This window comes from Chlorocebus sabaeus, chromosome 6, assembly GCF_047675955.1.
Source record: "Chlorocebus sabaeus isolate Y175 chromosome 6, mChlSab1.0.hap1, whole genome shotgun sequence".
NCBI lineage: Eukaryota > Metazoa > Chordata > Mammalia > Primates > Cercopithecidae > Chlorocebus > Chlorocebus sabaeus.
In genome coordinates this window covers 19,447,594-19,470,655 of record NC_132909.1, presented here as the reverse complement: position 1 = coordinate 19,470,655, position 23,062 = coordinate 19,447,594, and the positions used below count along the sequence as shown (strand labels likewise).

The following is a 23,062-nucleotide window of genomic DNA, read 5'->3' as shown; positions in this document are numbered from 1 at the left end:
TAGTTTCAGGTCACTTATGAGAGCAAAATGTAGCATCGGTAGATGTCTTCCCAGTAAGAGTGGGGAAGAGCAATGCAGACTATGGGGGTGATGGTTCCTCAGGTGGGGACTGCACAGAGTGACCACTGGCTTTGGCTTCCCAAGCTCAACTTCCTTGCCCCAGCTCAGCCTGTTCTTCCCATTGTGGAACAGGAGAGTGTTCAGACACTGATTTGCCAGGGAAGAATATTAGAGGCCATGGTTTCAGCAGCTGAACCACGCGAAATATTCACGGTAAGCTCTGTCTGAACTGAAACTAAACTTGTTCCTCCACTCATGAAAGAACAAGCTCTGTTTGAATTCAGACAGTTTACTGTGAATGTTACTCAACAAAGCAGCTGGGTTCACTGGCTCACGGCTATAATCCCACCAATTTGGGAGGCAAAGATGGGAGGGTAACTCGAGGTCAGAAGTTTGAGACCAGTCTGGGCATTATAGTGAGACCCTTTCTTTGAAAAACTTTAAATATCAGACTGGCAGAGTGGCAGGCACCTTTCGCCCCAGCTACACAAGAGGGGGCAGATGTGTGAGGATCACTGCAGCCCAGGAGTTCAACGTTTCAGTGAGCTGTGATTGCACCACTGCATGTCAGCCTGGGTGACAAAGCAAGACCCTATCTCAAAAATATGGAAAAATCATCAACCACTTGTAGTCGTGGTAGAAATCAATCGTTCCCTCTAGTTATGTCCCTGACCCACAGGCTTCATATGTGCAAGTACTGAGGCTGCGCTGTCAGCAATGTGTGCCCTTCTGGGAAGGACGTCCATTGCCCTTGATGATGGTGATGCATGTGCCTCCCACACACAGGGGTTTCCTGTTCTTTCGTCATTTCTGTCTCTTTCAACAAGTGTTGTTTCTCACTGGAGTGAATTTCTAAATTCTTTCACCCTCAAGTCTTGTTTTCATTTTCAGAGTTGAAAATAAGGCAGGTCAATGTCTCAGGAAGACTCCCCTGTTCTGTTAGGTCACCCCTAACAGACCCTACACATGCCAGGGATTAGAGTAGAAGTTTTACATATATTAACTCCTCTGTCACTGAGAACACCCTACAAAGTAGGAATTACTGACAATCCTCCTTGTCCTGGGGAAACCGAGGCAGGGAGGGTTAAGTAATAGATCTAAGATTGCACTGCTAGTAAGAGGCAGAATGAGGACTGGAATCCAGGATGCCTGGCTCTTGAACAATTGCTCCTACCTATGGGTCCACCATATCTTCAGGAATATGGGGCCCTGACTGTGGTAGGGTGAAAGGGGAGAGGCCTCAGAGTCTGCCCTGTGATCTCTAACCTCCCGCACCATGGGAATCTGTTACAATAGGGGGAGGCTGACCCTTTACCTCTCACTCACTCTCAATACCCTGGCAGGTACCATACACACTGCCTGTTTCCTTGTCTGTTGGTTCCTGCGTGATAATCACAGGGACACCGATCCTCACTTTTGTGTGAGTACTCCATGGTCCAATGGAGGGGGTGGAGTAGAGAAGGGGGAATATTTGCTAAGGGTGTGACCTTATGTGTGAGTGATGTGGAAATGTCTAGTTGGCATAATGAAGACCTCATGCAAGTGCACGCCCTGGAGACCCTCCAGCACCAGGCATGAGACCTGCAGCAACTGCATGTGGGCCAGCCATGGGGCCTAGGGGAGAAGGACACTCAGTGGGTTGGGGCCGTGGCTCTTTATTAAAGGGCATAGAGTTTCCAGGAAATGAACAGATTATAGGCCCAGGTCCCTGACTGGTGCTCAGTTTTTGTCTGGGGATGAGGAGCACAGCATCTCTCTGCCTGGGAGCACGAGGAGCTGAAGCATCCCCACAGGAACCAGGACTGCAGTATCATCAGGGAGACTTCTTGCCCTGGGTAAAGTGGGGAAGGGATTTGTGTGTGTGTTGAGTGTGTGTCTGCACTATGAAGGAACCTGCCCAACGTGCTGTGTGCTTTGACCTCAGCAAGGACCCACAGCTGGAGGTGAATTTCTACACTGGGACGGATGAGGACTCAGATATTGCTTTCCAATTCCGACTGCACTTTGGTCATCCTGCAATCATGAACAGTCGTGTGTTTGGCATATGGAGGTACGAGGAGAAATGCTACTATTTGCCCTTTGAAGATGGCAAACCATTTGAGCTGTGCATCTATGTGCGTCACAAAGAATACAAGGTGAGCACCTCAGGAGCTTCCAGCCCTGGAGCTTTGCGGGCTCCTAGAGGAGGCAGCTTTCATTGACTTGGTGCCACCAGTCCCTTGGGGCCCATCTTCCGTAACTGCTCCTGTTTCAGGTTTTCGTCACAGAGCACCCTCTGCTTGCACTGCCGTCCTCTGCTCTTTCCAAAATCTGACCAACATCAAGGTCGGTTCACCTGCCATTTCCCACAAAGTGGAGAATCTCCTGTCTTTTCCCATAGTGCTCATTTCTACTTATGCCATTCTTTAAATTTTCATTTAGCTGAATGTATACAATATACTTAAGAAAAAGGTGGTTTTAATCATTCAAAAATTATGTCTTTGTCTAACTTTTGGGCCCCAATTCTACTCATAAGAACAGCATTACTAGAGTTCCGCTCTTCTTCCGAAAGAATCTTTTTATTTTTTTATTTTTTTGAGACAGAGTCTCACTTTGTCATCCAGGTTGGAGTGCAGTGGTATGATCACAGCTCATTGCAAACTCCACCACCCAGATTCAAGCGATTCTCTTGCCTTAGCCTCCCAATAGCTGGAATTACAGGTGCATGCCATCACACCTGGCTAACTTTCGTATTTTTAGTAGAAGCAGAGTTTCACCATGTTGGCCAGGCTTATCTTGAACTCCGAACCTTGCGTGATTTGCTCACCTTGGCCTCCCAAAATACTGGGATTACTGGCATAAGCCACTGTGCCCAGCCTTTCAGAGGAAACCTTTGCCTGTGGATGGATATAGATATGTCTATGATTTCATTTGTTTTTAAGCAAATCCTGGTATAAGTTGCTCTACACATTACACTTCAGGAATTAAGTTGATTTGTTCACAAATAATATATCTTGAAGGCACTATCAATCCATGGTGCCACTTCAGTTTTTAAAGATTGCATAATATTCCATTAAAAAGTTTACCCAAAATTATTGAACTTGACCCTTTTTTGGGCATTAAAGTTTTTCCCAGTATTTTGCTCTCACATGTGATGCTGTATTACGTTTTAGTAGGCTGGGATTTCAGAAGATGCTTCACTCATGTCCAAGTCAACACTAGGGCTGAGTGAACACCTAGAAACTGGCTGGTTATCTCTTTCACTACCACACCTTTCCGTTCATGCCTTGAATATGTTCAAATCAGGAGAGTCTCATGGTTCTTGGACTTAATGAATGGTGATTGGCTTTCAGCAAAGAAAGCCTTTCAAAAGGCTCATGGAAACAGTGCATGGCATTATAAGACCTACCTTTGAACGGCAGACAGTGTCACTTCTATAGCTTTACATTGACCATGGTGAGTCACATAGACACCCCTAATCAAAAGGAGAGGACTCCACAAGCTGTGGTTATTGTGACTGTAGTCATGAGGGGCCATCCTTGGCAACTAGTTCCATTCAGTCGTTACTGGCTTATATACTTCCCACATACCAACAACACTAACCCTGTAAGGGATCTCTGAAGGCAATACTACAGCAGGAACAGGCTCAGAGTGAAGTGCAGTATCTTATCTAATCAGGATATGGTGTCTATCAGGTGACTAAAAATTGTCACTTGCAATCTCAACATGTGCACCAAAGGGACATACCATCTGCTTTATACAAATGAAGCCAAAAAGACAAAAAGAGACAGGAAAAAGGCAATGAACACACCTACTTTAGAGGGGCAAAATAAAATAGACAGCACTCACTAATCCATATCACTGGTGAAACCAATCAGACAGTTATTTTCATTTTCTCTGGGAATGTTTCTCTGTAGCACTTGTCCTCACCCTCCATTCTCAGCTTCTTGGAGTTCCTACCAAGATGGCAGAATGACAGACCTTTCCCCAATAGAAGAACTGTGATTATCTGCTTCATAGCATGTATGGAGAACAACTTAGGAGAAGAGAAACAACATATTATTTAAAAATCAATGAAGGCAGATTGAAGAGAGTCCCTAAATAGCCTCTTTGTTTGCAAGGGCCATCTCAGGCGTCATTTTAATCATTCTCATCGTCTCTTCCCATGTTCACTGCAATAGTTTCTGCAACTCCAACCTCACTCATGGGTATGCCTCTCTCCTTACCCTTCCTTTAACCTAACATCCAGTTACTTTGAGATGCTAACGCACAGTGAATGACACTCTTCATGCCTCTCTTCCTGTTTCTTTCCAGTATGGAATGAAATTCCCTCCCCTCTCAGTGGAAACTCTTGGGTTCTGATTAGGTACACTCTCCTCCTTACACCTTCCATTTCACAGTCTTGATCACTTCTCTATTTTGATAATGGATTATAGGCCCCATCACCACCACGGAATTCATTTTTTTGGGGAATTATGTAATTTGTGCCGTGAGTGGATGAAAACTATCCTGAAACCACTGGCTTAATGAGCAGAAAATGACTTGGATTTCACATTGACTTGCTGCTTGCCCGGCAGTCATTTTATTTGAATAACCGAGATAATTTTACATGCCGGCCCTGCCAGGCAAACACACAGTGACTGCCCTTTCTTGAATGATATTCACCAGCTCAATGCACTTCCTGAAGGTCATTCGTTACATTCGTCTTTATTCAGCTGCTACTCTGTGCTCATGGTGGCCAGGAATGACATCTCACATACAAAGAGATTACATAGAGTCCAAGGTGAATGTTCAACTGATAATTTTTGAATTGCCTCTGAAAATCTACTCAACATCTTTCCTCCTCCTGCTCAATCAAAGTCTTCTCCCAGCAAATTTGGGATTGCTCAAAAAGCAGAAACTCTTTAATGAACTCTAAAGCCTCCTCATCTCAAAGGTTTTTTGGTCTTTCCAGTTATAACTGAAGCCCCCAAAGAATAAATATACTCTGTGATAATAATGTCCTTGATGCCTAACTCTGTCAGCATTGCGATTCCTCTGGGATGCCATCCGTGATGGTGCTAAACATTCGTGTATGTGGGCCTCTATTTGCAAGTGAGGGGGGCCCAAGAAGATGGAATAAAAAGGAAATTTAAAAAAATTTTCCCCAATTTATTTATTTTTACCATTCTTTAACTTTTCTTTTAAGTTCAAGTGTACATGTGCAGGTTTGTTGTGTAGGTAAACCCCTTGTCACGGGTGTTTGTTGTTCAGATTATTTCACCATCCAGGTACTGAGCAAAGCAAAAAGTAGTTATTTTTTCTGCTCTTCTCCCTCTTCTCACCCTCCACTCTCAAATAGGCCCCAGTGTTTATCATTTACTTCTTTGTGTTTATGAGCTCTCATCGTTTAGCTTCCACTTATAAGTGAGAACATGAAGTATTTTTCTTCTGGTCCTGCATTAATTTGCTAAGGATAATGGCCTCTAGCTCCACCTATATTCCCTCAAAAGACATGACCTTGTTCTTTTTTGTGGCTGCATAGTATTCCATGGTGTATATGTAACACATTTTCTGTGTTCAATCTGTAATTGATGGCATTTAGGTTGATTCCATGTCTCTGGTATTATGGTTTTATTTTGCATTTCCCTGATGATTAGTGATGTTGAACATTTTTTTCATATGTTTATTGGCAGTTTGTGTATATTTTTGTCTTTGTACTGATATTTTTATTTTTTAAAACTCATTAGTTTAGTTTATTTTTTCCCATGTTATTGTGATACAGATTGTATTTGGTTACATGAGTAATTTCTTTATTGGTGATTTGTGACATTTTGGTGCACCCATCACCCAAGCAGTATATACGGCATCATATTTGTAGTATTTTTTCCCTCATCCCCCTCTCACTCTTCCCCCCAAGTCCCCAAAGCCCATCATATTATTTTTATGCCTTTGTGTCCTCATAGGTTAGCTCCCACATATCATTGAGAACATATGATGTTTGTTTTCCATTCCTGAGTTACTTCACTTAAAATAAGAGTCTCCAATCTCATCCAGGTTACTGGAAATGCTGATAGTCCATTTCTTTTTGTGGTTGCATAGTATTCCATTGTATATATGTGTGTGTGTGTGTATATGTGTATATATATATGTGTATATATACACACACACACACATATATACACACACACACATATATATACACACAATGGAATATACACACACACACACACACACACAACTTTTTCTAATCCATTCATTGATTGATGGACATTTGTGTTAGCTCCACTATTTTGCTATTGTGAATTGTGCCACTAAAAACATGCATGAACAAGTATTCTTTTTGAATATTAACTTCTTTTCCTCTGGGTAGATACCCAGTAGTGGGATTGCTGGATCAAATTGTAGTTCTACTTTTAGTTCTTTAAAAAATCTCCATGCTGTTTTCCATAGCAACCATACTAGTTTACATTCCCAACAGCAGTATAGAAGTATTTCCTGATCACCTCCTCCACGCTGAAATCTTTTTTTATTTATTATTTTTAATTATGGCCGTTCTTGCAGGAGTGAGGTGGTATTGCATTGTTGTTTTGATTTGCATTTCCCTAATAATTAGTGATGCTGAGCAAGTTTTCATGTGTTTGTTAGCCATTTGTAGATCTTCTTTTGAGAATTGTCTATTCATGTCCTTAGCCCGCTTTTTGATGTGATTTTTTTGTTGTTGTTGATTTTTTCGAATTCTTTGTGGATTTTGGATCTTAGTCTTTTGTCAGATGCATAGTTTGTGAATATTTTGTTTCCCACTCTGTGAGTGGTCTGTTTACTCTGCTGATTATTTCTTTTGCTGTACAGAAGATATTTAGTTTGTTTAGATAGATCTCATTTATTTATTTTTGTTGCATTTGCTTTTGGGTTCATAGATGTGAATTCTTTACCTAAGCCAATGCCTAGAAGAGTTTTTTCAATGTTATCTTCTTGAATTTTAATGTCTTCATGTCTTAGATTTAAGTCTTCGATCTACCTTGAGTTGATTTTTGTATAAGACAAGAGATGAGAATCCAGTTTCATTCTTCTACATGTGACTTGTCAGTGTTCCCAGCACTATTTACTGAGTATAGTTTTCTTCCCCCACTGATATGCTTTGGGTCTGTGTTCCCTCCCAAATCTCACATCAAATTGTAATCCCTAATGTTAGAAGAGGGACCTGGTGGGAGTTAATTTGAACATGAGGGTGGATTTTTCCCGTCTATTTCTTATGGCAGTGAGTCACTAGTCCTCGTGAGATCTGGTTGTTTAAAAGTGTAGCACCCCCTGCTTCACTCTCTCTTCCTCCTACTCCAGCCATGTAAGACGTGCCAGCTTCTCCTTCACCTTCCACCATGCTTGTAAGTTTCCTCCAGCCTCTCCAGCCACACTTCCTGTACAACCCGTGGAATCATGAACCAATTAAACGTCTTTTCTTTATAAACAACCTAGTTTTAGGTATTTATTTATAGCAGTGTGAGAATGGACTAATACCAAAAATTAGCGCCACAAGTAGGGGGTTTCTATGAAGATAACTGAAAATGTGGAAACAACTTTGGAACTCAGTAATGGGCAGAGGTTGGAACAGTTTGGAGGGCTAGAAAAAGACAAGGAGATGAAGGAAAGTTTTGAACTTCCTAGAGACTTGTTGAATGATTGTGAATGAAAAGCTAATAATTATATAGGTGGCATTTCCCCCCTGCTCTAGGGATCTGTGGAACTTCAAACTTGAGAGAGGTGATTTAGGGCACTTGGCAGAAGACATTTCTAAGCAGCAAAGCATTCAAGGGTAGCCTGGAAGCTTCTAACAGTATATGGTCATATGCATGAGCAAAGAGATTATCTGATAATGGAACTTATATTTAAAAGGGAAGCAGAGCATAAAAGTTTGGAAAATTTGTAACCTGATCATGTGGTAGAAAAGAAAAACTCATTTTTTGGAGAGGAATTCAAGTTTACTGCAAACATTTGCACCAGTAAAGAGGAACCAAGACAACGAGACATCCCAAGCTGCTCCAGCTCCAGCAGCAGCTAAAAGGGCCCCAATTATGTCTCAGGCCGCTACTCCAGAGGGTGTAAGCCATAAGCATTGACAACTTCTATGTGATGTTAAGCCTATGGGTGCATAGAGGGTAAAAGTTGAGGCTTGGAAGCCTCTGCCTAGATTTCAGAGGATGTGTGGAAATTCCTGGATGTCCAGGAACAAATCTGCTGCAGGGGCAGAGCCTTCATGGGGAACCTCTACCAGGGAAGTGCATAGGGAAATGTGGGGTTGCAGCCCCCACCCAGAGTCTCCACTGGGGCACTGCCTAGTGGATCTGTGACAAGAGGGCCACCATCCTCCAGAACCCAGAATGTAGATCCACTGACAACTTGCACCAAGTGCTTGGAAAAGTTGCAGACACTCAAAGCTAGCCTGTGAAAGCAGCCACGGGGTTTGTATCCTGCAGAGCCACATGGGCAGAGCTGCCCAAGGCCTTGAGAGGCTGCCTCTTTCATCAGTTTTGCCTGCATATGAGACATGGATTCAAATAAGATTATTTTGGATCTTTAAGATTTTATGACTTCCCTGCTGGGTTTCAGATTTGCAGGTGCCTGTAGTCCTTTTGTTTTGGCAGATTTTTCACTCTGGAAAGGGAGTGTTTACCCATTGCTTATACCTCCATTGTATCTTGGAAGTAATTAACTTGTTTTTGATTTTACAGGCTCATAGGTTGAAGGGATTTGCCTTGTCTCAGATGAGACTTGGGACTTTGGGCTTTTGAGTTAATGCTGAAATGAGTTAAGATTTTGGGGGACTGCTGGGAAGGCATGATTATATTTTTCAATGTGAAAAAGACATAAGATTTGGGAAGGACCAGGGGTAAAATGATGTGGTCTGGGTCTGCTCCCCTGTTCAAATCTCACATTCAGTTGTAATCCCCAATGTTGGAGGAAGGGCTTGTGGGGAGGTAATTGGATCATGTTGGGCAGATTTCCCCCTTGATGTTCTCGTGAGTGAATTCACTCACAGTGAGTGAATCTTCAAAGATCTGGTTGTTTAAAAGTGTATAGCCCCTTGCCCTTTGCTCTCTCTTTCTCCCACAGTGTAAGAGGTGCCAGCCTCTCCTTTGCCTTCTGCCATAATTGTAAGTTTCCTGAGGCCTCCCCAACCATACTTCATATACAGCCTGTGGAATTGTGAGCCAATTAAACCTACTTTTTAAATAAATCACCGATTTTCAGGTATTTGTTTACAGCAGTGAGAAAATGGACTAATACACCCACTTCATGTTTTTGTATGCTTTGCTGAAGATCCGTTGGCTGTAAGTATTTGGCTTTATTTCTGGGCTCTCTATTCTGTTCCATTGGTCTACATGCCTATTTTTATACCAGTATCTGCTATTTTGGTAACTATAGCCTTGTAGTATAATTTGAAGTTGGGGAATGTGATCTCTTAAGGTTTGTTCTTTTTTCTTAGTATTGCTTTGGCTCTGTGGGCTCTTTTTGGCTTCATGTGAATTTCAGGATTGTTTTTTCTAGTTCTGTGAAGAATGATGATGGTATTTTGACAGAAATTGCATTAAATCTGTAGATTGCTTTGGGCAGTATAGTCATTGTCACAGTGTCTTACCCATTCGTGATCATGGGGTGTGTTTTCATTTGTTTGTGTCATCTATGATTTTTAAGACAAGCTCTGGCTCTGTGGCCCAGCCTGGAATGAAGTGGTGTGATCATGGCTGTCTGCAACCTCAAACTCTTGGGCTAAAGTGACTTTTCTGTCTTGGCCTAACAAAGCACTGAGATTAAAGGCATGTGCCACCACACTCATACCCATGGACCGTTGTTCTAAAACAAAACAAAACAAATAAAACAAAACAAAAAAAGTTTGTTAACCCTGAGGGTAGCCTCCAGAGTGCCACTGCACTCCAGCCTTGTGAACAGAGCGAGACTGTCTCAAAAAAAAAAAAAAAAAAAAAGAAGAAAACATTAAACAATTTTTTTTTTTTTTTTTTTTTTTTTTTTTTGAGACGGAGTCTCGCTCTGTCGCCCAGGCTGGAGTGCAGTGGCCAGATCTCAGCTCACTGCAAGCTCCGCCTACCGGGTTCACGCCATTCTCCTGCCTCAGCCTCCCGAGTAGCTGGGACTACAGGCGCCCGCCACCATGCCCGGCTAGTTTTTTGTATTTTTTAGTAGAGACGGGGTTTCACCGCGTTAGCCAGGATGGTCTCGATCTCCTGACCTCATGATCCGCCCGTCTCGGCCTCCCAAAGTGCTGGGATTACAGGCTTGAGCCACCACGCCCGGCCAATGTTTTTAAGATTTATTTATATTGTAGCATGTATCCGCATTCCTTCTTTTTGTAGCTGAATAATATTCCATTTTGTGAAGATATCACAATTTGTTTATTCATTCAGCAGTTGATGGATAATTAGGTTGTTTCTACTCTGACTATTGTGAAAGTGCATCTATGAATATTTATGTAGAAGTTTTTGTTTGAACCCCTGAACCATAAAACTATTTTCCACCGAAGTGATACCATTTTACATTTCTGTCACCAATGTGTAAGAGATCTAAAAATTTTCTGCATCCTCACCAACACTTGTTTTTTTCATATTTAAAATTATAACCATCCTCGTGGGTGTGAGGTAGTATCTCATGGTTTTCTTGTGTGTATAATTTTTCTATTAATTCTTTAATTTTTTTTTCATAGGGTTTTGGGGGAACAGGTGATATTTGGTTACATGAGTAAGTCCTTTAGTGGTGATTTGTGAGATTTTGGTGTGCCCACCTCCAGAGCAGTATACCCTTAACCCAATTTGTAGTCTTTTATCCCCTCACCTTCTTTACATCCTTTCTCCTTGAGTCCCCAACGTCCATTGTATCATTCTCATGCCTTTGCATTCTTATAGCTTGGCTCCCACTTATGAGTGAGAACATACAATGTTTAGTTTTCCATTCCTGAGATACTTCACTTACAATAATAGTCTCCAATCGCATCCAGGTTGCTGCAAATGCTGTTAACTCATTCCTTTTTCTGGCTGAGTAGTATCACATCACATATAGGTATGTGTGTATATATATAAATATATATACGTTTCTTTATCCATTCATATATATATATATGAGTTTCTTTATCCATTTATTGATTGATGGACATTTTGACTGGTTCCACAGTTTTGCAATTGTGAGTTGTGCTGCTATTAACATGTGTGTGCAAGTATCTTTTTGTACAATGACTTCTTTTCCTCCAGATATATACCCAGTAGTGGCATCGCTGGATCAGATGATAGTTCTACTTTTAATTCCTGAAGGAATCTTCACACTGTTTTCCATAGTGATTGTACTAGTTCACATTTCCACCAGCAGTTAGAAGTGTTCCCTTTTCACTGCATCCACGCCAACATCTTTTAATTTTTAATTTTTTTATTATGGCCATTCTTGCAGGAGTAAGGTGGTATCTTTGTTTTGATTTGCATTTCCCTTATCATTAGTGGTGTTGAGGAGTTTTTCATATGTTTGTCGGTCATTTGTATGTCTTCTTTTGAAAATTGTCTGTTCATATCCTTAGCCCACTTTTTGATGGGATTGTTTGTTTTTTTCTTGCTAATTAGTTTGAGTTCCTTGTAAATTCTGAATATTACTTCTTTGTTGGACATGTAGATTGTGAAGACTTTCTCCTACTCTGTAGGTTTTGTTTATTCTGCTGATTGTTCTGTCTACCATGCAAAAGTCTTTAATTAAGTCCACTTATTTATCTTTGTTTTATTGCTTTTGGGTTTGTGGTAATGAAATCTTTATGTGCAGACGTGACAGGCAAGGAGGCATAAAAACCTTGCTTGCTTCCTTAGCTGGAAGGCTGTTAGCCTGGGTAAGTTGTCAGCCCTTGTCACCCACTGCCTGGAAATAAACTCAGTGACGCTGTGGGTGGCACAATTGGAGTGAGACCCGTCTTTTGGGTTGCGTGGGAGCTGGATGAGGCCTGTACCTGCTGGCTTTCCCCCACTTTTCTGACAATCTGTGTGATATCACAGAGGCAGCCATAATCCACCTGGGAACATAACTCCATTGACCTGGGAACCACACCCTGAACCCTCACTGCAGCCACAGCAAGCCCCACCCAAAGAGCCCAAGGAAGGTCTGTGCTCAGAAACACATAACCCTGTCCCCATCTGATGGTCCTTCCTGACTTACCCTGGGAGCTGAAGATAGATGTTACGATTTTGATTTAAATTTCCTTTGTGACCAATGACATTAAATATTTCCTTGTATGCCTGATGGTCGTCTGTATCTTTTTGAAGAAATATCATTTGCTTATTTTAATATTGTGTTGCTTGCCTTTTTGTTTAGTTATGAAAGTTTTTCATATATTCTGGATACTAGACACTTGTCAAGTAGATGATTTGCCAATATATATTTTCCATTCTGCAGGTTATCTTTTCACTCTCTTTATAGTGTTTTCTGATGCACAAATTTTTAAAATTTTGATAAGGTCAAATTTGTCTTTTTTTTTTTTTTATTGCTCATGCTTTTGGTGTCATATTGAAGAAACCATTGCCAAATCCAAGACAAAGAAGATTCACCCTTATATTCATTCTAAGTATTTGGCAGTTTTATCTCTTACCTTTGGATCATTGATCCATTTGGAGTTATTTTTTGTATATGGTATAAGGTAAGAGTCCAGCTTCATTTTTTTACATGTGGATATTCAGTACAAAAAAACCTTTATGACAGGTTTACCTGTATAACAAGCCTGCACACCCTGCACATGTACCCCTGAACTTAAAACTTAAAAGTTTAAAACAAACAAAAACCCCACAAAAACCAAAAACCATTTTTTCAAGAGACAATGTCTTTCCACATTGAATAGTCTTGGCACTCTTGTTGAAATAAATTTACAATAGATGTTTAGGTTTATTTCTGAACTCTCAATTCTTGTTCCATTGGTCTATATGTTTATATTTAAGCCACTATCCATACATTTTCATAACTGTAGTTTTTTAAAGCAGTTTGTGAAATTAGGAAATTGAGTTAGCCAACTATCAGAGCATTAACTTTGACGTCTAGGATTTGTTGAGACCATGCATCAGTTTCCATTGCAGTTGTGCCATGTTTTTTGAAATTAGATCCTACATGTGAGTTTCAGCACTCTCTTCCCTGTGCTTTTCAGATGTGAGGGTTTCTTTAAGTGCTATCATCAAGAATGCCTAGTATTCAAAGTGTGCCTTGAATTGGTAGTTGTTTGGAATGAATGTGTCTCTCTTCTTTTTTCTTTCATTCTTTCTCTATTATTTTTTAATAAAAAGAATGCCAGTGCAGTTAAAACCAAACCAAGTACTTCTACAATCCCATGATTACCATTGTACCCCTACAATTTTAGTTCCACAGCTACTGGAGCCCAGTGCTTCACCTTCTCTCAGCACTTCCTGCCAATAAAGCACAGGTAACTATGCTTAGTAATTTTTATATGAATAATTATAATACTAAGAAATACTTAGTAATTTTGATGCCAAGTATGTCATGGGTAATCACTGCTTCACTTATCAGCAATGGGTCTTTACTGTGATCTGCCCAGTAAGAGATTTAGGTTCCCATTAGAGGGTCCAGCTTTCTGTGACTTTTTCTGGCATAAGCTTGGTTTCCACCCTTCCCTCCAAACTATGAAATGTTTCTTAGTACTCTCTGCCCAGAATAAAAATGGAAGTATTTATCCATCTGCCCCCATCCTCAATTGTTAAAAAGTCGTCCTCTTGGCATTAAGTCTTCCACAATTCTGGTTTGCAGATGCATGGATGCTGAGGGTATTTTTGCAAGAATTCTATTCCACCACCTCAAAGAAGCCCAGGGCTGGAAAGAGGAAGGTACTGGAAAGATAGATACTAAGGAGAGACACTGTCAGTGTGCACCTGCATGAAGCTCATGAAAACCTGTTTGGACCTGGTCACCTTAGTAATGGCTAGATGAAGTGGTGGGGCTGAGAGGATATCATGTGGTACAAGAAAAGTGTGGGGAAAGGAAAGAGAGATCAGACTGTTACTGCATCTATGTAGAAAGAAGTAGACATAAGAGACTCCATTTTGTTCTGTACTAAGAAAAATTCTTCTGCCTTGAGATGCTGTTAATCTGTAACCTTACCCCCAACCCTGTCCTTGCAGAGACATGTGCTGTGGTGGTGGTGACTCAAGGTTTAATGGGTTTGGGGCTGTGCAGGGTGTGCTTGCTAAACAAGTGCCTGAAGGCAGTATGCTTGTTAAAAGTCATCACTATTCTCTAATCTCAAGTACCCAGGGACACAAACACTGTGGAAAGCTGCAGGGACCTCTGCCTAGGAAAGTTAGGTATTGTCCAAGGTTTCTCCCCATGTGAAAGCCTGAAATATGGCCTTGTGGGAAGGGAAAGACCTGATCATCCCCCAGCCTGAAACCCATAAAGGGTCTGTGCTGAGAAGGATTAGTAAAAGAGGAAAGAAGGCCTCTTGGCAGTTGAGATAGAGCAAGGCATCTCTCTCGTGCCCCTCCCTGGGCAATGGAATGTCTCGGTGTAAAACCCAATTGTATGTTCTGTTTACTGAGATGAGAGAAAACGGCCTTAGGGCTGGAGGTGGGATGTGCTAGCTATTGCTGCTCTTTATGCACTGAAAACGTTTATGGAGATATTTGCATGTGCGTATCAAGGCACAGCACTTTTCCTTAAACTTATTCATGTCACAGAGATCTTCATTCATATGTCTTTCTGCTGACCCTCTCCCCACTATGACCCTATTGTCCTGCCACTTCCCCTTTTCCGAGATGGTAAAGATAATGATCAATAAATATTGAGGGAGCTCAGAGACTGGTGCAGGCGTGGGTCCTAGGTGTGCTGAGCGCCGGTCCCCTGGGCCCACTTTTTCTTTCTCTATACTTTGTCTCTGTGTCTCTTTCTCTTCTCAAGTCTCTCGTTACACCTGACGAGAAATGCCCACAGGTGTGGAGGGGCAGGCCACCCCTTCATCTGGTGCCCAACGTGGGTGATTTTCTCTAGGGTGAAGGTATGCTCGAGCGTGGTCATTGAGGACAAGTCGATGAAAGATTCCCGAGTAAGTCTACAGTCAGCCTTGTGGTAAGCTTGTGAGCTTGGAAGAACCTAGGGTAACAATGGGGTAAACTAAAAGTAAATATGCCCCTTATCACAACTTTATTAAAATTCTTCTAAAAAGAGGGGGAGTTAGTGTCCCTACAAAAAATCTAATTACGCTATTTCAAACAATAGAACAGTTTTGCCCATGGTTTCCAGAACAGGGAACTTTAGATCCAAAATATTGGGAAAAAATTGGCAAAGAATTAAAACAAGCAAGTAGGGAAGGTAAAATCTTCCCACTTACTGTATGGAATGATTGGGTCATTATTAAAGTAACTTTAGAACCGTTTCAAACAGAAGAAGATAGCATTTCAGTTTCTGATGTCCCTGAAAGCTGTGTAATAGATTGTGAAGAAGAGGCAGGGATAGAATCCCAGAAGGGAACGGAAAGTTCACATTGTAAATATGCAGCGAAGCCAGTAATGGCTGGGTCAATGCAAAATGTTGACAATAATCAATTACAGGAGGTGATATATCCTGAAACATTAAAATTAGAAGAAAAAGGTCCAGAATTAGCAGGGCCATCAGAGTCTAAACCATGACGGCCAACTCCTCTTACTGCAGCTCAGATGCCTGTAACGTTACAACCTCAAATGCAGATTAAGCAAGTACAAACCCCAAAAGAAGATCAAATAGAAAAAGATAGAGTCTCTGTCACGGCAATGCCAATCCAAATACAGTGTCCACAACATCAGCCGGTAGAAAATAAGACCCAGCTGCCAGTAACCTATCAATACTGGCCGCCAGCTGAACTTCAGTATCGGCCGCCCCCAGAAAATCAGTATGGACAGCCAGGAACGTTTCTGGCCCCACAGGGCAGGGCACTATAGCCTCAGCCGCCCACTATGAGACTTAATCCAAAGCACCGCCTAGTGGACAGGGTAGCGCATTACATAAAATTATTGATAAGGCAAGAAAACAAGGAGATACTGAGGCGTGGCAATTCCCAGTAATATTAGAACCAAGACCACCTGGAGAAGGTGCCCAAGAGGGAGAGCCTCCCACAGCTGAGGCCAGATATGAGTCCGTTTCTATAAAAATGCTAAAAGATATGAAGGAGGGAGTAAAACAGTATGGACCCCACTCTTCTTGCATGAGAACATTATTAGGTACCATTGCCCATAGACAATGAGACAAGGCTCATTCCTTATGACTGGGAGATTCTGGCAAAATCATCACTCTCACCCTCTCAACTTTTACAATTTAAGACTTGGTGGATTGATGGGGCACAAGAACAGGTCTGAAAAAACAGGGCTGCCAATCCTCCAGTTAATGTAGATGCAGATCAATTATTAGGAACAAGTCAAAATTGGAGCACTACTAGTCAACAAGCAATAATGCAAAATGAGGCCACTGAGCAAGTTAGAGCTAGCTATCTGCCTTAGGGCCTGGGAGAAAATCCAAGACCCAGGAACCACCTGCCCCTCATTCAGTACAATAAGACAAGGTTCTAAAGAGCCATACCCTGATTTTGTGGCAAGGATTCAAGATGCTGCTCAAAAGTCAATTACTGATGAGAATGCCCGTAAGGTCATAGTGGAGTTGATGGCATACGAAAACACCAGTCCTGAGTGTCAATCAGCCATCAAGCCATTAAAAGGAAGGGTCCCGGCAGGATCAGATGGAATCTCAGAGTAGGTAAAAGCCTGTGATGGAACTGGAGGAGCTATGCATAAAGCTATGCTTATGGCTTAAGCAATCACGGGAGTTGCTTTAGGAGGACAAGTTAGAACATTTGGGGGAAAATGTTGTAATTGTGGACAAATTGGTCATCTAAAAAAGAATTGCCCAGCCTCAAATAAACAAAGTGTAACTATTCAAAATACTACAACAACAGATAAAGAGCCACCTGACTTCTGTCCAAGATGTGAAAAGGGAAAACATTGGGCTAATCAATGTCATTCTAAATTTGATAAAAATGGGCAACCATTGTCAGGAAATGAGAAGAGGGGCCAAGCTCAGGTCCTACAACAAACTGGGGCATTCCCAATTCAGCCCTTTTTACCTCAGGGTTTTCAGGGACAACAATCCCCCACTGTCACAAGTGCCTCAGGGAATAAGCCAGTTATCACAATACAGCAATTATCCCCCCGCCACAAGCGGCAGTGCAGCAGTAGATTTATGCACCATACAAGCAGTCTTTCTGCTTCCAGAGGAGCCGCCACAAAAAATCCCCACAGAGGTATACGGCCCACTGCCTGAGGAGACTGTAGGACTAATCTTAGGAAGATCGAGTCTAATTCTAAAGGGAGTTCAAATTCATACCGGTGTGGTTGATTCAGACTACAAAGGCGAAATTCAATTGGTTATTAGCTCCTCAATTCCCTGGAGGGCCAGTCCAGGAGACAGGATTGCTCAATTATTACTCCTGCCTTATATTAAGGTTGGAAACAGTGAGATATAAAGAACAGGAGGGTTTGGAAGCACTGATCCAACAGGAAAGGCTGCATATTGGGCAAGTCAGGTCTTACAGAGCAGACCTGTGTGTAAGGTCATTATTCAAGGAAAACAGTTTGAAGGGTTAGCAGACACTGGAGCAGATGTCCCTATCGTTGCTTTAAATCGGTGGCCAAAAAATTGGCCTAAACAAAAGACTGTTGCAGGACTTGTCGGCGTAGGCACTGCCTCAGAAGTGTATCAAAGTACTATGATTTTACATTGTTTAGGGCTGGATAATCAAGAAAGTACTGTTCAACCAATGATTACTTCAATTCCTGTTAATCTGTGGAGTCAAGATTTATTACAACAATGGGGTGCAGAAATCACTATGCCCACCCCATTATACAGCCTCAGGAGTCAAAAATTCATGACTAAGATGGGATATATACCTGGAAAGGGACTAGGAAGACATGAAAATGGCATTAAAGTCCCAATTGAGACTGAAGGAAATCAAGAAAGAAAAGGAATAGGGTATCCTTTTTAGGGGTGGCCACCGTAGAGCCTCCTAAACCTATTCCATTAACTTGGAAAACAGAAAAACCAGTATGGGTAAATCACTGGTCACTACCGAAACAAAAACTGGAGGCTTTACATTTATTAACAAAGGAAAAATTAGAAAAGGGACATATTGAGCCTTCATTCTCCGCTTGGAATTCTCCTGTCTGTAATTAAAAAAAAAAAAGTCCAGCAGATGGCGTATGTTAACTGACTTAAGAGCCGTAAATGCCGTGATTGAACCCATAGGTCCTCTCCAACCCGGGTTGCCCTCTCTGGCCATGATCCCAAAAGACTGACCTTTAATTATAATTGATCTGAAGGACTGCTTATTTACCATTCCTCTGGCAGAGCAGGATTGTGAAAAATTTGCCTTTACTATACCAGCCATAAATAATAAAGAACCAGCCACCAGGTTTCAGTGGAAAGCGTTACCTCAGGGAATGTTTAATTGTCCAACTATTTGTCAGACTTTTGTAGCTCAAGCTCTTCAACCAGTTAGAGACAAGTTTGCAGACTGTTATATCATTCATCATGTTGATGATACTTTATGTGCTGCAGAAACGAGAGACAAATTAATTGACTGTTACACATTTCTGCAAACAGAAGTTGCCAATGCAGGACTGACAATAGCATCTGATAAGATTCAAACCTCTACTCCTTTTCATTATTTAGGGATGCAGATAGAAAATAGAAAAATTAAGCCACAAAAATAGAAATAAGAAAAGAAACATTAAAAACATTAAATGACTTTCAAAAATTGCTAGGGGATATTAATTAGATTCAGCCAACTCTAGGCATTCCTACTTATGCCATGTCAAATTTGTTCTCTATCTTAAGAGAGTACCCGGAATTAAACAGTAAAAAGATATTAACCCCAGAGGCAACAAAAGAAATTAAATTAGTGGAAGAAAAGTTTCAGTCACCTCAAATAAATAGAATAAATCCCTTGGCCCCACTCCAACTTTTGATTTTTGCTACTGCACATTCTCCAACAGGCATCATTGTTCAAAATACTGATCCTGTGGAGGGGTCATTCCTTCCTCACAGTACAATTAAGACTTTTACATTGTACTTGGATCAAATGGCTACATTAATTGGTCAGGCAAGATTACGAATAATAAAATTGTGTGGAAATGACCCAGACAAAATAGTTTTTCCTTTAAACGAGGAACAAGTTAGACAAGCCCTTATCAATTCTGGTGCATGGCAGATTGGTCTTGCTAATTTTGTGGGAATTATTGATAATCATTACCCAAAACCAAAAATCTTCCAGTTTTTAAAATTGACTACTTGAATTTTACCTAAAATTACCAAACATTAGCCTTTAGAAAATGCTCTGACAGTGTTTACTGATGGTTCCAGCAATGAAAAGGCGGCTTACACAGGGCCAAAAGAGCGAGTCACCTAAACTCAGTATCAATCAGCTCAAAGAGCAGAGTTGTTTGCAGTCATCACGGTGTTATAAGATTTTAATCAACCTATTAATATTGTATCAGATTCTGCATATGTAGATCAGGCTACAAGGGATGTTGAGGCAGCTCTAATTAAATATAACATGGATGATCAGTTAAACCAGCTGTTCAATTTATTACAACAAACTGTAAGAAAAAGAAATTTCCCAATTTATATTACTCATATTCAAGGACACACTAATTCACTGGGGCCTTTAACTAAAGCAAATGAACAAGCTGACTTACTGGTATCCTCTGCATTCATAAAAGCACAAGAACTTCATGCTTTGACTCATGTGAATGCAGCAGGATTAAAAAACAAATTTAATGTCACATGGAAACAGGCAAAAAATATTGTACGACATTGCACCCAGTGTCGAGTCCTACACCTGCCCGCTCAAGAGGCAGGAGTTAATCCCAGAGGTCTGTGTCCTAATGCGTTATGGCAAATGGATGTTACACAGGTACCTTCATTTGGAAGATTATCATGTGTCCATGTAACAGTTGATGCTTATTCACATTTCATATGGGTAACCTGCCAGACAGGAGAAAGTACTTCCCATGTTAAAAAACATTTATTATCTTGTTTTGCTGTAATGGGAGTTCCAGAAAAATTTAAAACTGACAGTGGAGCAGGATACTGTAGTAAAGCTTTCCAAAAATGCTTAAATCAGTGGAAAATTATACATACGACAGGAATTCCCCATAATTCCCAAGGACAGGCCATAGTTGAAAGAACGAATAGAACATTCAAAACTCAATTAGTTAAACAAAAAGAAGGGGGAGACAGTAAGGAGTGTATCACTCCTCAGACGCAACTTAATCTAGCACTCTGTTCTTTAAATTTTTTAAAGATTTATAGACATCAGACTACTACTTCTGCAGAACAACATCTTATTGGTAAAAAGAACAGCCCGCATGAAGGAAAACTGATTTGGTGGAAAGACAAAAAACTAAGACATGGGAAATAGGGAAGGTGGTAATGTGGCGGAGGTTTTGCTTGTGTTTCACCAGGAGAAAATCAGCTTCCTGTTTGGATACTCACTAGACATTTGAAGTTCTACCTATCAGAGATGCAAATGGAGTTCTACCTATCAGAGATGCAAAGAAAAGCGCCTGCACGGAGACGGAAACACCACAATCGAGCACCGTTGACTCACAAGGGGAACAAAATGGGGATGTCAGAAGAGCAGATTGAAGTTGCCGTCCACCAAGAAAGCGGAGCCACCAACTTGGGCACAATTAAAGAAGCTGACACAGTTAGCTAAAAAAAGTCTAGAGAACACAAAGGTGACACAAACTTCAGAGAACATGCTGCTTGCAGCTTTGATGATTGTATCAATGGTGGTAAGTCTGTCCACGCCTGCAGGAGCAGCTGCAGCTAATTATACCCACTGGGCCTATGTGCCTTTCCCGCCCTTAATTCAGGCAGTCACATGGATGGATAATCCTATTGAAATATATGTTAATAATAGTGCATGCATACCTGGCCCCACAGATGATCATTGCCCTGCCAAACCTGAGGAAGAAGGAATGATGATAAATGTTTCCACTAGGTATCATTATTCTCCTATTTGCTTAGGGAAAGCACCAGGATGTCTAATGCCTGCTATCCAAAATTGGTTGGTAGAAGTACCTACTGTCATTACCAGCAGTAGTTTTACTACATAGTAAGTGGAATATCACTCAGGCCACAGGTAAATTATTTACAGGACTTTTCTTATCAAAGATCATTCAAATTCAGGCCTAAAGGGAAATCTTGCCCCAAGGAAATTCCCAAAGGATCAAAAGACACAGAAGTTTTAGTTTGGGAAGAATGTGTGGCCGATAGTGCGGTGATATTACAAAACAATGAATTCAGAACTATTATAGATTGAGCACCTCGAGGTCAATTCTACCACAATTGCACAGGACAAACTCAGTCATGTCCCAGTGCACAAGTCAGTCCAGCTGTTGATAGTGACTTAAAAGAAAGTTTAGACAAACATAAGCACAAAAAATTACAGTCTTTCTACCCTTGGGAATGGGGAGAAAAAGGAACCTCTACTCCAAGATCAAAAATAAGTCCTATTTCTGATCCTGAACATCCAGAATTACGGAAGGTTACTGTGGCCTCATACCGCGTTAGAATTTGGTCTGGAAATCAAGCTATAGAAACGAGATCGTAAGCCATTTTATTCTATCGACCTAAATTCCAGTCTCACAGTTCCTTTACAAAGTTATGTAAAGTCCCCTTATATGCTAGTTGTAGGAAATATAGTTATTAACCCAGACTCCCAAACTATAACCTGTGAAAATTGTAGATTGTTTACTTGCATTGATTCAACTTTTAATTGGCAGCACTGTATTCTGCTAGTGAGAGAAAGAGAAGGCGTGTGGATCCCTGTGTCCATGGACCGACCATGTGAGGCCTTGCCATCCATCCATATTTTGACTGAAGTATTGAAAGGGTTTTAAATAGATCCAAAAGATTCATTTTTACTTTGATTGTGGTAATTGTGGGATTAATTGCAGTCACAGCTACGGCCGCTGTGGTGGAGTTGCATTGTACTCTTCTGTTCAGATGGTAAACTTTGTTAACAATTGGCAAAAAAAATTCTACAACATTGTGGAATTCACAATCTGGTATTGATCAAAAATGGGCAAATCAAATTAATGATCTTAGACAAACTGTCATTTGGATGGGAGATAGACTCATGAGCTTAGAACATCATTTCCAGTTACAGTGTGACTGGAATATGTCAGATTTTTGTATTACACCCCGAGTTTATGATGAGTCTGAGCTTCACTGGGACATGGTTAGATGCCACCTACAGGGAAGAGAAGATAATCTCACTTTAGACATTTCCAAAATAAAAGAACAAAGTTTTGAAGCATCAAAAGCCTATTTAAATTTGGTACCAGGACCTGAGACAATCGCGGGAGTTGCTGATGGCCTCGCAAATCTTAACCCTGTAACTTGGGTTAAGACCATCGGAAGTACTACTATTGTAAATTTCATATTAATCCTTGTGTGCCTGTTGTGTCTGTTGTTAGTCTGCAGGTGTACCCAGCAGCTCCGAAGAGACAGCGACCATCGAGAACATGCCAGGATGACGATGGCGGTTTTATCGAAAAGAAAAGGGGGAAATGTGGGGAAAAGAAAGAGAGATACGACTGTTACTGTGTCTGTGTAGAAAGAAGTAGACATAAGAGACCAATTTTTTTCTGTACTAAGAGAAATTCTTCTGCCTTGAGATGCTGTTAATCTGTAACCTTAGCCCCAGCCCTGTGCTTGCAGAGACATGTGCTGTGTTGACTCAAGGTTTAGTGGATTTAGGGCTGTGCAGGATGTGCTTTGTTAAAAAAGTGAAGTATGTATGCTTCACTGAAGCATACATGCTTGAAGGAAGTATGCTTGGTAAAAGTCATCACCATTCTCTAATCTCAAGTACCCAGTGCCAAAGGCTGCAGGGACCTCTGCCTAGGAAAGCCAGGTATTGTCCAAGGTTTCTCCCCATGTGATAGTCTGAGATATGGCCTCCTGGGAAGGGAAA

At 41.1% G+C, this 23,062-nt stretch overlaps 1 protein-coding gene across 9 annotated transcripts in view; it reads left to right on the top strand.

The window, feature by feature from the left end:
• Positions 1-23,062, top strand: part of LOC103234683 (galectin-9-like) — a 132,164-nt gene that overhangs the window by 99,628 nt on the left and 9,474 nt on the right. For 8 of the 9 annotated variants that reach the window (XM_073016496.1, XM_073016495.1, XM_073016497.1 and 5 more), the window contains one exon: positions 1,985-2,195. In XM_073016496.1, the coding sequence (XP_072872597.1) occupies positions 1,985-2,195 (211 nt within the window). Of the gene's footprint in view, positions 1-1,984; positions 2,196-20,540; positions 20,836-23,062 lie in introns of those variants that run through there. The other variant, XM_073016499.1, reaches the window with a different exon arrangement.